This window comes from Globicephala melas, chromosome 3 (assembly GCF_963455315.2).
Source record: "Globicephala melas chromosome 3, mGloMel1.2, whole genome shotgun sequence".
Classification (NCBI taxonomy): Eukaryota; Metazoa; Chordata; class Mammalia; order Artiodactyla; family Delphinidae; genus Globicephala; species Globicephala melas.
The window spans coordinates 76,735,926-76,751,808 of NC_083316.1; the positions used below are offsets into that span (position 1 = coordinate 76,735,926).

The window sequence follows — 15,883 nt, forward strand, 5'->3', positions numbered from 1 at the left end:
AAAATATTGCTGCTATTTATGTCAAAGAGTGTTCTGCCTATGTTTTCCTCCAGGAATTTTTTTTTTTTTTTTTTTTTGAGTGGTATGCGGACCTCTCACTGCTGTGGCCTCTCCCATTGCGGAGTACAGGCTCCGGACACGCAGGCTCAGCGGCCATGGCTCACGGGCCCAGCCGCTCTGCGGCATGTGGGATCTTCCCGGACCAGGGCACGAACCTGTGTCCCCTGCATCAGCAGGCGGACTCTCAACCACTGCGCCACCAGGGAAGCCCTCCTCCAGGAATTTTATAGTATCCAGTCTTACATTTAGGTCTTTAATCCATTCTGAGTTTATTTTTGTATTTGGTGCTAGAGAACATTCTAATTTAATTCTTTTACAAGTAGCTGTTCAGTTTTCCCAGCACAGCTTATTGAAGAGACTGTCTTTTCTCCATTGTATATTCTTGCCTCCTTTGTCACAGATTAATTAACCATAAGTGTATGGGTTTATTTCTGGGCTCTCTATTTCATTCCATTGATCAATGTGTCTGTTTTTGTGCCAGTACCATACTGTTTTGATTAGTATAGCTTTGTAGTATAATCTGAAGTCCAGGAGCCTGATACCTCCAGTCTGTTCTTCTTTCTCAAGATTGCTTTGGCTATTTGGGGTCTTCTGTGTTTCCATATAAATTTTAAAATTATTTGTTCTAGGTCTGTGAAAAATGCCATTGATACTTTGATATGCATTGCACTGAATCTGCAGATTGCCTTGGGTGGTATGGTCATTTTAACAATACTAATTCTTCCAATCCAAGAATATGGTATATCTCTCCATCTGTTTGTGTGTCTTCAATTTCTTTCATTAGTGTCTTATAGTTTTCCAAGTACAGGTCTTTTGCCTCCACAGGTAGGTTTATTCCTAGGTATTTTATTCTTTTTGATGCAATGGTAAATGGGATTGTTTCCTTAACTTCTCTTTCTGATAGTCTGTTGTTAGTGTATAGAAATGCAACAGATTTTTAAATATTACTTTTGTATCCTGCAACTTTACCAAATTCATTGATGAGCTCTAGTAGTTTTCTGGTGGCGTCTTTAGGATTTTCTATGTACAGTATCATGTCATCTGCAAACAGTGACAGTTTTAGTTCTTCCTTTCCAATTTGGATTCCTTTGACTTTTTTTCCTTCTCTGGTAGCTGTGGCTAGGACTTCCAAAACTACATTGAATAAAAGTGGTAAGAGTGGACAGCCTCATATATAAAATATAGCATATATACATAATCATAATGTACAATTTACTTTAAATTTTTTAATGTTAAAATATAGCATATATACACACTGCATTGTACTGTTTAAAGAAAAATGAAACAAAAACCCTATATACTAATCCACAAGCTTACAAAACTTGTAGTTCTGAAAACTTCAAATCTTCTATGAGCACTCTGACAGGAAAAAATTCTGGCATTTCTAAAACACAGGACATGTAGTTCTTTCTCTGTTCTAGCAGAAAGTGAACCACAGGTTAGACTGCATTCCAGGCAACAGACAAGTATAATTTCCATTATTCATTTAAGTAATTTTATGAGCTATTCTGGCTTTTCAGTACATAACTTGGGAGAAAGAGTTGGTTAATAACACAAAGAAACAACTTTGAATCTCATTTAATTATTGAGTACAAATATGTAAGTGCAAAACATATTTTGGATTTTTTTGTCTATAATAAGCATCATATATTTGGTTAAGAGCTAACATGCTGTATATTTATTTTAAATGCCTCAACTTTTATCCTGAAGTCATAATTTTATTAGTGCTGTTTTTGTCATCAAAGTTCAGTACTTCTCTTACTCTTCAGCATTTGTCAGTGGAGATAACCAAAAGCTGTTCTAGCCTGTCAATGAAGATGTACTTCTGCAACACCTGGTGTCCTACCGTGGCTTAATCTATTAACTTTAGCAAAAAAGTCCCAGTAGCCCACCTGCGGTCTCAACCCTCCTCGTCAGTAGAACAGTAGAGGATGGACTAAGTTGTGGGCTGCTACAGTTGCTATAATTTCAAGCCACTTTAGAGCACAGCAATCCTTACAAGCAGTTACATGGTAGGTAGAACAAGTGAAAAGAACACACAGGTGCAATCACTTGATATTATCTAACCTGGTTGCATGCACACCTTGAAGAGAAACCACATTGTCTGCAGTATCCAAAGTTCCTGCACATACAGATTCAATTTCTCTTGTGACGTTATGCTTTGCTGCACTGACTCTTCCTCCTAACTCCTCCTCAAGGTGGAGCAGCTGGAATAAGTTTGGTTTTACCTCTGATTACAATTTACAGTTGTCCCTAGGCATCCCATGTGGATTAGTTAGTTCCAGAACCCCTGAAGATACCAAAATCCGTGGATGCTTAAGTTCTTTATATAAAATGGCATAGTATTTGCGTATAGCCTATGCATATCCTCCTTTATACTTTAAATCATCTCTAGATTACTTATAAACTCTCATACAATGTAAGTGCTATGTAAATCAACAAACTTAAGTTTTGCTTTTTGGAACTTTCTGGAATTTTTTTCAATCACAGGTTGGTTGAATCCCTGGATACCAAGGGCTGACAGTACTGTGTTTTCTCTCATTATAATTTGTAACCAGAGGTGAGGACCACATTGCCAGGGCAAACAGGAGTTGGATATGTGCAGTTCCACCTTTAGTGAAACCTTGTCTATGTGGTCATTCAGTGTTTTAGGGACCCTTCATTTCTTCAGTTGCAAAACAACATTCTGTAGTTTCCCTCTTCTGATTTTGTGAGTTCCTTCACAAAATCTTAGTGATCTGTACGTGTTGGCCTGGATTTCACTGACTTTTACACATGTATTTCTATTAACCAGTATTGATGCATTCCCCCAAACATTATACTAGATTGATCCATTCAACTTTCCTCTCTTTCAGAAATTCTAAATTTTTATCTCTGTAGAAAAATAAGCCTATTTGTAATAAATAATCTATTAATAAAAATTCTCCTGCAAGGTTCATATATTGTGTTCACCAAAATACAGCATTTATTATAGACAGTATTTTTAAAAATTCGAGTGCATTATAATAATGCTTTAGCGCATTTTGTGTTATCTTTCTCATTTTAGTATCCTCGTGAGTGTATGGCTTTTTCCAACAGACTCAACTTGTTCCTAATTAATATTTTTGTTTCCCTTTAATGCTTAAATGGTTACAATATGACGACTGCATTTCCCTTTTAAAATGCCTTCCTTTTTTGATACTTTCCTAGATAACTGAAAGAATTATTTCTAACAACAAAATATGTTTCTGACCCCTTTTATTTTCCCTGCCACAAAACATGAAATAAATTTGTTCCCAAGAAGACCATTATTGCTTTTAAGAAGAATAGTATATTAGAAAATCTGGGCTTGGGGGTGCATGGTCAATGGTTCTTCGTGGCTCTGGGAATACAAAGATGACAGCAGGGAAAGGCTACTTACATTCCTTAAGATGCAGAAGGAGACGTTCTTCTTTTTTAAATAAACAGTCACCAGTTTATGATGATGGTTCCAATTCACTTTTACTTTCAATGAGTTATTTTTTTAAATTAGCTCTAACAGAAAATTTTTAAATAAAAGGTTTTTCCCCTCTGAGGTACCAGCTTTTCCTTTTTGTCTACTCTCTATGCTATGTATTTTCCTACCAAACCATATGTGTAAATTTAAATGTTGAACTGAAATTAAGAAGTCCTCATTTCCTTCTTTTTCCCTTTTTAATTTTTTGACCCTTGGCCTAAACATCCTGGAGTCAGTGGCAAAGTGTGCAAATTCAGATGATATTTTTTGTCATATGTTCATCATCTGAGCATATCAGCAAATGTCAGAAAAGAAAGTCCAACTCCCAACCACCACCAACACCTCAGAGATAAACAAAGGTACTTAAAGACCATTTGCCAAAACAAACTTAGCATCATTTAATCAGATTTATTCAAGAATCCTGCTCCATATTTCTCTATTTGAGCTCTATTCTTTGAATATATATCCTGCTTTCCCCATTACTTTTCTTTTTTCCAGAGCCATGCCCATTTTTCTATCATCAGCAGTTTTAATGCTGAACTCCAATTTCTAGTAACATCAGCTTTTTACTACCGTACATCTATAAAACCAGCCTGTCAGCAAATCTTATTCAGTTCTTTCTCTGAATAGTCCCAGAATTTGACCACTCCTCACTAGCCCCAGTACCAACACTCAGTCCACTTTATTTATATACCACTGTCATCTCGTCTCCAGACTTGAAAATTAGCCTCATCAATGGCCTCCCTGCTTCCACCCTTCCCTACTTTCATTCTGTTCCTCAACACATCGGCCAAAGAGACACAATTAAAAATTAGATCACATCAGATCTTGCTTTTCTGCTCAACCACTTCAGTGGCCTCCTGGTGCACTCAGTGTAAAAGCCAAAGTACATACAATGGTCTACAAGGTCCTACAAAGGCTGCCTCTTCTTTACCTCCCTGGCCTCACAGTCTTTTTCTCTCCCTTTTCCTCCTACATTATTTATTGAACTTGTTAGGTATACTCCCATCTCAGGGACTTTGAACTAACTATGCCATTTGATTCTCAAGGATGCCAAGGTTTGCTCCCTCACTTCCTTCAAGTCTTTTTCTTTTTAAAATTTTTATTGGAATATAGTTGATTTATAATGTATTAGTTTCTGGTGCACAAAGTGAATCAGTTATACATATACATATATCCACTCTTTTTTTTTTTAGATTCTTGTTCCATATAGGCCATTACAAAGTATTGAGTAGAGTTTCCTGTGCTATACAGTAGGTTCCTATTAGTTATCTATTTTATATTTAGTAGTGTGTATATGTCAGTCCCAATCTCACAATTTATCCCTCCTCCCTCCCTTATCCCCTGGTAACCATAAGTTTGTTTTCTATATCCATGACTCTACTTCTATTTTTGTAAGTTCAATTGTACTCCCCCTTTATTTTAGATTCCACATATAAGCAATATCATATATTTGTCTTTCTGTGTCTGACTTACTTCACTCAGTATGACAATCTCTACGTCCATCCATGTTGCTGCAGATGGCATTATTTTGTTTTTTTTTTATTGCTAAGTAATATTCCATGTGGTATATATGTATCACATCTTCTTTATCCATTCCTCTGTTGATGGACATAGGTTGCTTTCATGTCCTGGCTATTGTAGATAGTGCTGCAATGAACACTGAGGTGCATGTATCTTTTTGTATTATGATTTTCTCTGGGTATATGCCCAGGAGTGGGATTGCTGGGTCATATGGTAGTTCTAGTTTTTGTTTTTAAAGGAACCTCCATACTGTTCTCCATAGTGGCTGCACCAGTTTACATTCCCACCAACACTGTAGGAGGGTTCCCTTTTCTCTACACCCTCTCCAGCATTTGTTGTTTGTAGATTTTTTTGACTGGTGTGAGGTGATACCTCATTGTAGTTTTCACTTGCGTTTTTCTAATAATTAGCGATGCTGAACATCTTTCCATGTGCTTCTTGGCCATCTGTATGTCATCTTTGGAGAAATGTCTATTTAGATCTTCCCCCCTTTTTTGATTGGGTTATTTGTTTTTTTGATATTGAGCTACATGAGCTATTTGTATATTTTGGAGATTAATCCCTTGTCGGTTGCTTCATTTGCAAATATCTTCTCCCAGTCTGAGGGTTTTGTTTTGTTTATGGTTTCCTTTGCTGTGCAAAAGTTTTTAAGTTTAACACATATTTGACGGGAGACGTATTACGGCCACAGGCATTAGTTTCTGCAAAAATCCCCTGCGTCAATAATGTGTTAATCAGATCCCATTTGTTTATTTTTGTTTTTATTTTCATTACTCTAGGAGGTGGATACTTCCTTTAAGCCTTAATTCAAGAATCACTTTCTCACTAAGACTCTCTTGGTCTTACCTTTCCCATCAATTGTTCTCCTTATCCCTACCCCTACTTCATATCCTTTCTCTGCTATGTGCTTTCTTCCCCTTAAGACATACCATTAATATAATCTGTAGTTTATTTTCCTTGTTTATTGGTTTTCTATTTGACTAGGATATAAGTTTGGGGTTTTTTAGGATATAAGTTTTATGGCAGCAGTGTTCTATATCCATCTGGCTCACTGATCTTTCCCCAGTGCCTAGAATAGTGTCTGGTACATAGTGGGTGCTCTATAAATATATTCATTTCAGTGAATGAATGAAAAATATCAGAAAAATATAACAAGTTAGTATAGATATATATTGGAAAAATATAACAAATATTAAATTAGAAACTACCCAGAAAGATTTCAGTGCACAACGTGCTCTGCGAATTTTCACAATGATAGTGTCCCACAAGAAACAACTCACCAAAGACAAATATACAACTGAATTATAGAACACTCTAGTTACAGTTCTACTCTCATTATATTTAGAAACCCCAATGCCAATACAAGTAATTTCCAGACATCACTGGTGCATCCCCAGTGAAACCGTGCCCCACAAGGTTAGAAAGCTCATTCTGAACCTGTGCCCCATAGGGTTAACAGAAACTGGCGACTGACAGCAATTCTTTAGCTTGTCTTACAGAACAGCAGATAAGGGAGAGTCTTGTTAAAAATCCCTATGCTTGTAATCTGCCTCCACTCATCAAACTTGCCTTAATTGTTCCTGCAAATTGCGTACCTTCCAAGCTTCACATACCTTAGACAAATACTGTATATCACAAGACTCCTTTAACCACCCCCTACAGATAACACCTCTGACATATGGGTCGCTACAGTAATGGCTGCTTCAGAAACATGGAGCTAATCTTGCCCAGTTCAAACTGGTCAAGACCACTTGACCATTCAACTGAGCCTGCTCAAGTGTGCAATGGGTGACCTTTTGACATCTGAGGGCCAAAAGTTCCACCCCCAGATCATGCTAACACCCACATTTTCTGAACATACATCCTGTGAAGAAGCATGTAACTCAGATATGCCTGCAAAGAGCAGACATTACCTCACCTTTTTCCTGCCTCCAAACACCTTCACGGGCCTCTCTGACTACGCTATACTCTTCATGCACAAACAATCCAAGCCCCTTGCCTTTGGGGAGGTGGATCAGAGATTTGCTCTCCTGTTTCCTCACTTGGCTGCCTCTTGAATAAACCTTTTCTCTGCTGCAAACCTCAGCGTCTCAGCATTAGGCTTTCTGCATGTCGGACAAAGAAACCTGGTTTGGTAACACCAGCAGTTTTTATCCCACATGTTTAAAAAGAAAAAAAGAAAGCATAGAGAATTCAGAAAAATGTATCTACATATGTAAAGGCCAAAATTTTGCATGGATTCTATTATGCTCTGTCTACAATCCTCAATTCTGTAGTATACAGTTAAGTGCAAGATAATTACAGAATAAAATACAAACCACCTTTCATAATTAAAACCCACAAAATTGACCCTATTTACCATAAAAGATTTCTCTCATTCAAGTAAAAATCATCTGAATTAAAAAATTTTAATTCCCTAATTGTAGCATGCATCTTTTCATTCGTTCAAATTTAAAAGTTTAATATTTTAAAGTCCTCATATGGAAATCATTTGCAATTTGCAAGTGTAAACCTTAAAAAGTTACTTTTACTAAAAGATGTGGATACTGAGCATATTGGGGTCTGGGCTGCTTGGAAGAGAGGGAGTGGAGAGTACAAGACCTCAGAAGCCAGGACCTCAAGGCAAAATTCTAAAATTAACTTTCCCCAGCCCCAGAAAAAAAATGTCCTTCAAAATCTTTAGCCATGAAGAACTATTTAATAACCAGTATTCTCGGTGTATTCCTCTATAAAAATTCCACCACCATCACTCCCATCAAATCTCTAAATCTTTTTTTTTTTTTTATTCCAGGCCAGCAACATGGCTTTTTCCTAAATAAATAAAATTAAATGCCAATCACAAAACTTAGAGATTTAAAATACAACCCAATTAATAAAGCCCTCTAAGTAGTCTTAAAACCATTCTTTTCAGTATGTTTGGGAACTATGGACCACACTAGAAATAATAAAATCTGCAACATTTCTAATCTGACCTTTAAAAATAATCTAGTTAAGAACAGAGTATTAGCATTGTTTTCTGGATAATTTATTTTTGAAGAGCAAATAACTTCAATGTGTTATAATATCCCCTAACTACTCAGGTTTCCTGCCAATCTCAGCAACACTTTCTTCAAAGTAAATGGTGGAAAAAGAACAATGTAAGTGTTTTGAAAATGAGAAATAAAGTAACTTTATGTTTATATTCTTCACTTGGATGGGATATAGTTCTTATAAGTGAACGACTTCAGGGATTTGGAAATAGGAACTTAGATTTCTTTGGGGATCAGAATATCAATCTATTTCACATAAAGCATACTTATGGCTCTAGTGATAACGAGGCTATGCAGAGGGTAGGAAGAGATGAAGGAAGTTGTAAAGAAAGTTGCAACTTCGATTAAATAAAACCCAGTTTCTCTAATGTTGGCAATGGTGGGAGAATCACAACTTGGAAGGACAACAGGGCTTTCCAGGCCTAGGCTTCCTTGGCTTTACCTTGAGGTTTTCTCAATAATTACTGACACTACTGTGCTGGCCTTAACCATTTTACATCCTAGACCAAGCATCTCTTTCCTTAATACCCCAGAGCATAGCCAAGAAAAATCTCTCATGTTTCAAAAGAATTTATACCAAGACTAGGGGGATACAAAAAGAGGAAGCAACTAGACACCAAGGTTAAGATATGGAATGACAAAATCCATTTTGCCCTCTAGAGCTTTTAAGGCTTATCCTCTCCTACTTAGCCAGCCACCACCTAGATGCCACCTTACCACTGTGCATCCAGATACTTACATTTCAGTATCACCCATTCCTAAAGTCTAGACCCAAGACTGACGCCATTTATTCAAATTTACTTAACATTCTGGAAACGTGCTATGATGTTTCATACTTTTTTGGCATGACACTGCTTCCTTTGGAATATTTTTCCCTATTCATCCTCTGAGACCCAGTCTAAGCATCTTTCCTCCATGAAGTCTTCTCTGACTACCCTATGTAGAGTCATTCCTTCCTCTAAATTGTATATGCCTCTTACCATATTCCATGGCAATTACTTGTTTATGGCTGTGTCTCCATGAGATTAAGCTCACCGACTGAAGGAACCCTGCCTTGTTTAATCTCTGTATTCCTTCTTCCCAGTTCCAGGCAAAGTATTTATTAAGTGTCTAATGCCTGGTTATCTGGATGAATGGTTAAAGGTAGCTCTAATACCTCTCCTTTGGAATAAAATATACAGACTTTGTGATTACTATGTTACTCACAGCGCTTTTTTGTTTACTTCCAGGTTTTAGCTATGTTCCTCATGTTGACATTGCCAAAAGTCTGATTTCTGGGTAAGTAAGTTGTTACTGTACCATATAACTTTACAACATATTCTATTCCAACTGTGGCCAAAATGACTAAAACAGCACTTTCCCATTAAGAGTTGCGTACTTTTGGGACTTCCATGGTGGTCCAGTGGCTAAGACTCTGTGCTTCCAATGCAAGGGGGCCCGGGTTCGATCCCTGGTCAGGAAACTAGACCCCACATGCCACAACTAAGAGTTTGCATGCTGCAACTAAAGATCCCACGTGCCACAATGAAGATCTCGCATGCCACAACGAAGATCCTGCATGCCACAACAAAGATCCCACATGCCCCAACTAAGACCCAGTTTAGCCAAATAAATATTTTAAAAAAACGAGTTGTGTACTTTTGAGTAAATCAGGTTACCTGTGTCCCCTAAACAAGATGTTACTTTTTCCTAACTAAATGTCTTTATGATTCTCTACCTATCTCCTTCCACTCCCAATATTATATCTAAAACCTTTTTGCAACAGATGTTTAAAACATATGCATATGTACTTTGTTTAAATTGATATCACTATTTTCTTTCCATATTAAAACACACGCCCATGCTATATTTATCTTTCCATTGTTATAACATATGAATTATGTTTTTTCACTGACTTAATTGCCACAGATTTTAAAGTACATCTAGATATTTTTCTGACTTTATATTAAGCAAATCTTAAGTAAACTACATTGCAATTGTATCTATGAGAAAGTTCTAGATTTCCAATCTAATGGTAGAGTGACTGTCCTTAAACTTTATTTATCTTTCTACCTCACTTCCTTGTCCACAGTCCTTCTGTTTTCCATATACCCCTCGCAATGAGTAAGAGTTGAAATGGTGTTTTTCTGAGGTGAAAGTAATGTTTTCCTAAGCTTAAAATACTGATCTCAAAATCACAAATTAAATAATTGGTACTAAAAATACAATATACTTTTTATAATCCTTTCAAAGTTATAAAATCACATTACCTGATTAGACTGTGATAATCTTAGGACGGTAGGGAATTCATCTTTAAACTTATCTTTAAGGACCATGATTGCTTTCTGGATCCCCTCGACTAAGACAAAAAGAAGTTAGGGGGTTAAAAAAAAAAACTTAACTAAAAATCCCCTAAACATAATTTAAAAGATCATGGAACACTGGGTCCACCTTGGGGATTTAATTCCCAGTTTCCACACCCATATCCCCTTTACAGGAAGACTGTGCATACTTCTTCCAGAGAAGTTCTTCAACATCTGCCCACATATCCGCCCAACAGGTTTGACTGGCATGTTGAGTTCTTGCCTGGGTTCCTAGTTCGAGGCAAGCTTACAGGCCTGGGCACTGCTTGTCCTACTCTACCATTAGTGTGGGATGATGGCAGCCTTCCACTCAGGAATGCAGGCAAGGACAGAACCTGCAGCTCACTGCAGGGATTCTTTGTACTTCACAATGGGCCTCTGAGAACTTGTTACAGAATCCTCTGAAATCACTCTGGCAGTGAGCAGGAAGAGTGTGTTTGGAGGCACAAGGGGAGGAGAAATGGGATTGGAAAGTGAAGCACACTAAGGAGTTCTGCAATATGAATTAAATTTTGCCCCAATTTCTGCAGTGATACTTCAATTACTGGATCACCTGAGAACAAAGCTCCCTTTGAAAAAAAGCTGGCATACGCTTTAAAAGAAATACTTCACACTTGATGCCACGTGGAAAAGAAACACCAGCAGTTAACTCAGAAAGACTTCTGAACAGGTTGTTTTTCCTTCACCCAAATGAGGATCACTAGGTCAGACCCAGGCAAAATCGTGAAGTCTTTGTTCGCCTTCTTTAAAATCTCAACCTTTTTTTCTTCTTCATCTTTGTCTCTTCTAGCACTCTCCCACCTCAGATGACCATTATTTTCCTCTTATCAAACATGGGAAGAACTGCATATTATGCAGACTTGATTGACTACCTGGTTATATTTTAGTGTGGATGAGCTGAGTTGGTTAACTCAAATCCCATTTTATTTATTTATTATTATTTTTTTAAAATAAATTTATTTATTTTATTTATTTTTGGCTGCATTGGGTCTTTGTTGCTGTGTGCGGCTTTCTCTAGTTGCAGCAAGCAGGGGCTATACTTCGGTGCAGTGCGTGGGCTTCTCATTGCGGTGGCTTCTACTGTTGGGGAGCACGGGCTCTAGGCACGTGGGCTACAGTAGTTGTGGCACACAGGCTCAGTAGTTGTGGCTTGCGCGCTCTAGAGTGCAGGCTCAGTAGTTGTGGCGCATGGGCTTACTTGCTTTGGCTGTAGAGCGCAGGCTCAGTAGTTGTGGCGCATGGGCTTAGTTGCTCCGCGGCATGTGGGATCTTCCTGGGCCAGGGCTCGAACCCGTGTCCCCTGCATTGGTAGGCAGATTCTTAACCACTGCACCACCAGGGAAGCCCTCAAATCCCATTTTAATTTGAAGCCTTTATATTTAACTGCAGCTAGATGGGTTTCTTCGGCAAGCACAAAACTGGCTGCTGGAGGTCTATTTAGGGAACTGTCCAGGAAAGAGAAATGTTCATCAAAGGATTCCTCTAGATTGTGAAGCCTGCCAGATCCCCAGCTTTCACTTTGTCCTTAGTCCTTATCTGCCTGAGAATACTCTCCATCACAGCACAACCACCTCTCTGAACCTTAACAGATCCTGCTTTCCTCCATCATAAATCTAATGCGTAAGATAATTATACCCCTAACATTTGGAAAGTGAAATCTATTGCCAGAAAGAATTATTAGACAATGATGAACACACAAACTGGGAGCCTATAAGAAAATGAAAACTTTATTTGTCCTATTAAGATAACTTGGCTATAAAGTCTACCAGAGTAACACCTGTTAGGACCTGCTCTCTCTGGTCTTATTCTATGTTCTCCACTCCCATCAACTCCCTAATTCTTTTTCCATCTGCCCACCCTCAATGTCCTAGCTCCCAGTTGTTTCACTCAGTTTTCTTTTCATCCATTCTCACCCTCCTAGGCATCCTATAAAACAAACAAATCTACAAGAAAAACATATCATGTTAATATTTCCCACACTTCAAGCTTAACTGACTCTTTGTTAATTATTCTAACAAAATTCTTTTTGTCTTTTCTTTCTTAATGACCCCCTCTCAGGATGGGGAATGGTAGAAAAAGGCAGGGGGTGATAAGTAAAAAAATTCCACGTTGGGCTTCCCTGGTGGCGCAGTGGTTGAGAGTCTGCTTGCCGATGCAGGGGACACGGGTTCGTGCCCTGGTCCGGGAAGATCCCACATGCCACGGAGCAGCTGGGCCCGTGAGCCATGGCTGCTGAGCCTGCGCGTCCGGAGCCTGTGCTCCGCAACGGGAGAGGCCACAACAGTGGAGGCCCGTGTACCGCAAAAAAAAAAAAAAAAAAAAAATTCCACCTTGCCACACTTAACATTTGTGACCATATCTGATAATGTTTTGGTTTTTATTTAATCATATCTTATACCTATATCCTTACACATCTTACATTATTACAGATAAAGTTAGATGAAATAATGTCAATGGCTATCTTTAATTGTTATTCTTTACAACTCATAATTGAGTGGTCCATACTTACAAAATAAATTCTAATAAGAATCTGAGGCAGTTTGTATGTAGGATGTTTGAAAATTGAATCATTTGAAATGTACTAAGGGAACTTATTCTTTAAAAGTAACTAACCCTAGATAAATTCTTCTATAAGGTAAATAACCATCTTTTTCCCACGAAAAATAAATACCTGCTATGTATCTTGTAAATACAGATTTTCAAAGATGTTTCAAAATAGAGATAACATTTTGCTTCTCCTTAAAGTTATTTAATAACTATATTCTACAATTCCAGTTGGGTACCATTAGTATGGTACCCAACCATATTAATGGATGAAAAGACTGATGCAAGTCCTCAAATAGTTACAGTAAAATGATAGGCCACACAGGGAACAGAATTAACAACATTGGCATTGCTACTGAACTTTGGGAACTGCTGAGGTTCATTAGATGGTAGGAAGCTAGGAAGCAGATTTGTTGTTGTCTGTTTCCTGTATCACAATATAAACTTCATGAGCTCAGGGTCTTTGGTTGGCTCAAGGCTATATTCCCAATATGTAGATAATGCTTTTACAATTTTACAAAAATATTTCCTGGAAGAATATAATCATAGTTGTTACTTATGTCCTAGGCAGGATGAAAATTTTTATCATTAACAAATTCATTGTGGAATCAATTAAATGATATGTAAATGCAAAACAAGACACATTACATATACAAACACACACATAATGTTTATCAAACACTATGGGAAGAAAACTTTTTTTCCCCACACACAAAGCACTACATTTTAATTTATTTTACCCATGACAGTGACATAACCTAAATAATTAACTGAATTAATTCAAGATGAGCTCAGTAAGAACTAGCAAGTAGATACACAAATAGAGAACATGTCTTTGATTTTTCTTTACACTTTTTTAGCTAGATACTACTGAGTAGATTAATTGCAGCCTATTATTCTATATATTTGAGGATAGAAAATAAAAGTGTAGCAAGTTCATGGATTTAGTACTGATAATAACATGAGTAAATGAAAATATATGATGCAGTAGAGATCAAAAGAATATACCTGTAATACACACTACTATATATAAAATAGATAACTCATAAGGACCTACTGTATGGCACAGGGAACTCAATACTCGTTCGTTCATATGGCTGAGTAATATTCTATTGTATGTATATAGCACGTCTTCCTAATCTAGTCATCTGTCGATGGGCATTTATGTTGTTTCCATGTCTTGGCTACTGTAAATAGTACTGCTATGAACATTGGGGTGCATGTATCTTTTCGAATTAGAAGTTTTTTGAGTGACTTTAGAACACAGTTCAGAACGTTCCAAGGACAAAAAGAACTAGAAAAGCCATTTTAGATTTCATTCAGTCATTTCCTTGGAAGTGTTGATATCGGTTTTGTTATCTGAAATCATTTTCCTCATAATGCAGTCTAAACACATTTTGGGGTTAATAATGTTAGGCATCAAGAATTTCAGGATAAGAGAAAAAAACACCTAATTATAAAATCAAAGAACAGAGTAAAACACTGTAATGTTAAACAGAATTGACTATATCATCATAAACTCACGATTTTCAAAAATACATTTTTTCAAGCTGTACAGAATGAAATAACTAGAAACATTGCCAACTCAGTAGAAAAGAGCACCCCTAGCACCCAGATTCTGGGACTCTTTTTTTTTAAATTAATTAATTAATTTATGGCTGTGTTGGGTCTTTGTTGCTGCATGCAGGCTTTCTCTAGTTGCGGTGAGCAGGGGCTACTCTCCGTTGTGGTGTGCAGGCTTCTCATTGCGATGGCTTCTCTTGTTGTGGAGCATGGGCTCTAGGCACATGGGTTTCATTAGTTGTAGGCTCTAGAGCGCAGGCTCAGTAGTTGTGGCACACGGGCTTAGTTGCTCCACGGCATATGGGATCTTCCCGGACCAGGGCTCGAACCCATGTCCCCTGCATTGGCATTTGGATTCTTAACTACTGCACCACCAGGGAAGTCCCTTTGGGCTTTAATATAATTCTCCCCTACCATGAGCCAGGACTCCTTGAAGAAATAGCTGACATCAGTCTGCAGCAGCAGAAGTACAAGATGAAGCAGGGAGATCTCAGGCCAGAAAGGAAGAAAGCTTTTTGAAGGTTAATGGGGTCCTATTAGGAGGACACAGAAGGCAGCTGGAAGGAGCTACAAAGGCCTCCTTTACAATGGAAGACTCAGGCCATGTGAATGTTCACTGCTGCACTAATCGTAATATCAAGAAATTGTAAGCAACCCAAACATCCATTCTTCAACTACAGAATTAATAAATCAATTATAATATACCCATAATGGTTACTCTACAGCAGTAAACATGAATGAATTATAGCTACATGCAACATCGTGAATAAATCTCAGTAATATAATAATTTTGAATGAGAAAAAGCAAGATACAGAAAAAAAAGCAGAGCATGATTTCATTTATATGAAGTTCAAAAACACTCAAAACTAAGCAATATATTAGGAGTACACATATATGTGGCAAAATAGAGAAAAAAACCAAGGGAACCATAAACATAAAATTCAGGATAGTGGTTACTACTTCTGAGAGAAGAATGAAGAGGTGGGGTTGGACAAAGCCACATAAGGATTTTGAAGGTAATGGTAGTGTAATTTTTCTAAAACTTAATCATGTGTATGGGTATCGAAGGACTATAATCTTTATCCCTTACAACGACATATAAATATATCTTCTCAATATTTAATAAAAACAATGAAAGGAAATAACCTGATGAACAAATTGCTGTAAAAACTTTGGTAAAAAATTGTCATTAAAAGCTATTCCAGTAATAATGGTAAAGGGACTTTTTTCATTTATTCGATATTTACTGAGCACCTACTATGTGTCATCACTGTTCAGCACTGGGAATAGGGTACTGAATAAAATAGACAAAAACCCTTGCTCTACTGGAACTTACATCCAGTGG

The 15,883-nt window shown here is 37.4% G+C and overlaps 1 protein-coding gene across 1 annotated transcript in view; it reads right to left on the reverse strand.

The window, feature by feature from the left end:
• Positions 1-10,640, reverse strand: part of SPATA9 (spermatogenesis associated 9) — a 29,892-nt gene extending 19,252 nt beyond the window's left edge. The window contains 2 exon segments of the mRNA XM_060296027.1: positions 10,338-10,426; positions 10,580-10,640. Of these exon segments, the coding sequence (XP_060152010.1) occupies positions 10,338-10,426; positions 10,580-10,640 (150 nt within the window).
• Positions 10,641-15,883: the final 5,243 nt, after the last annotated feature.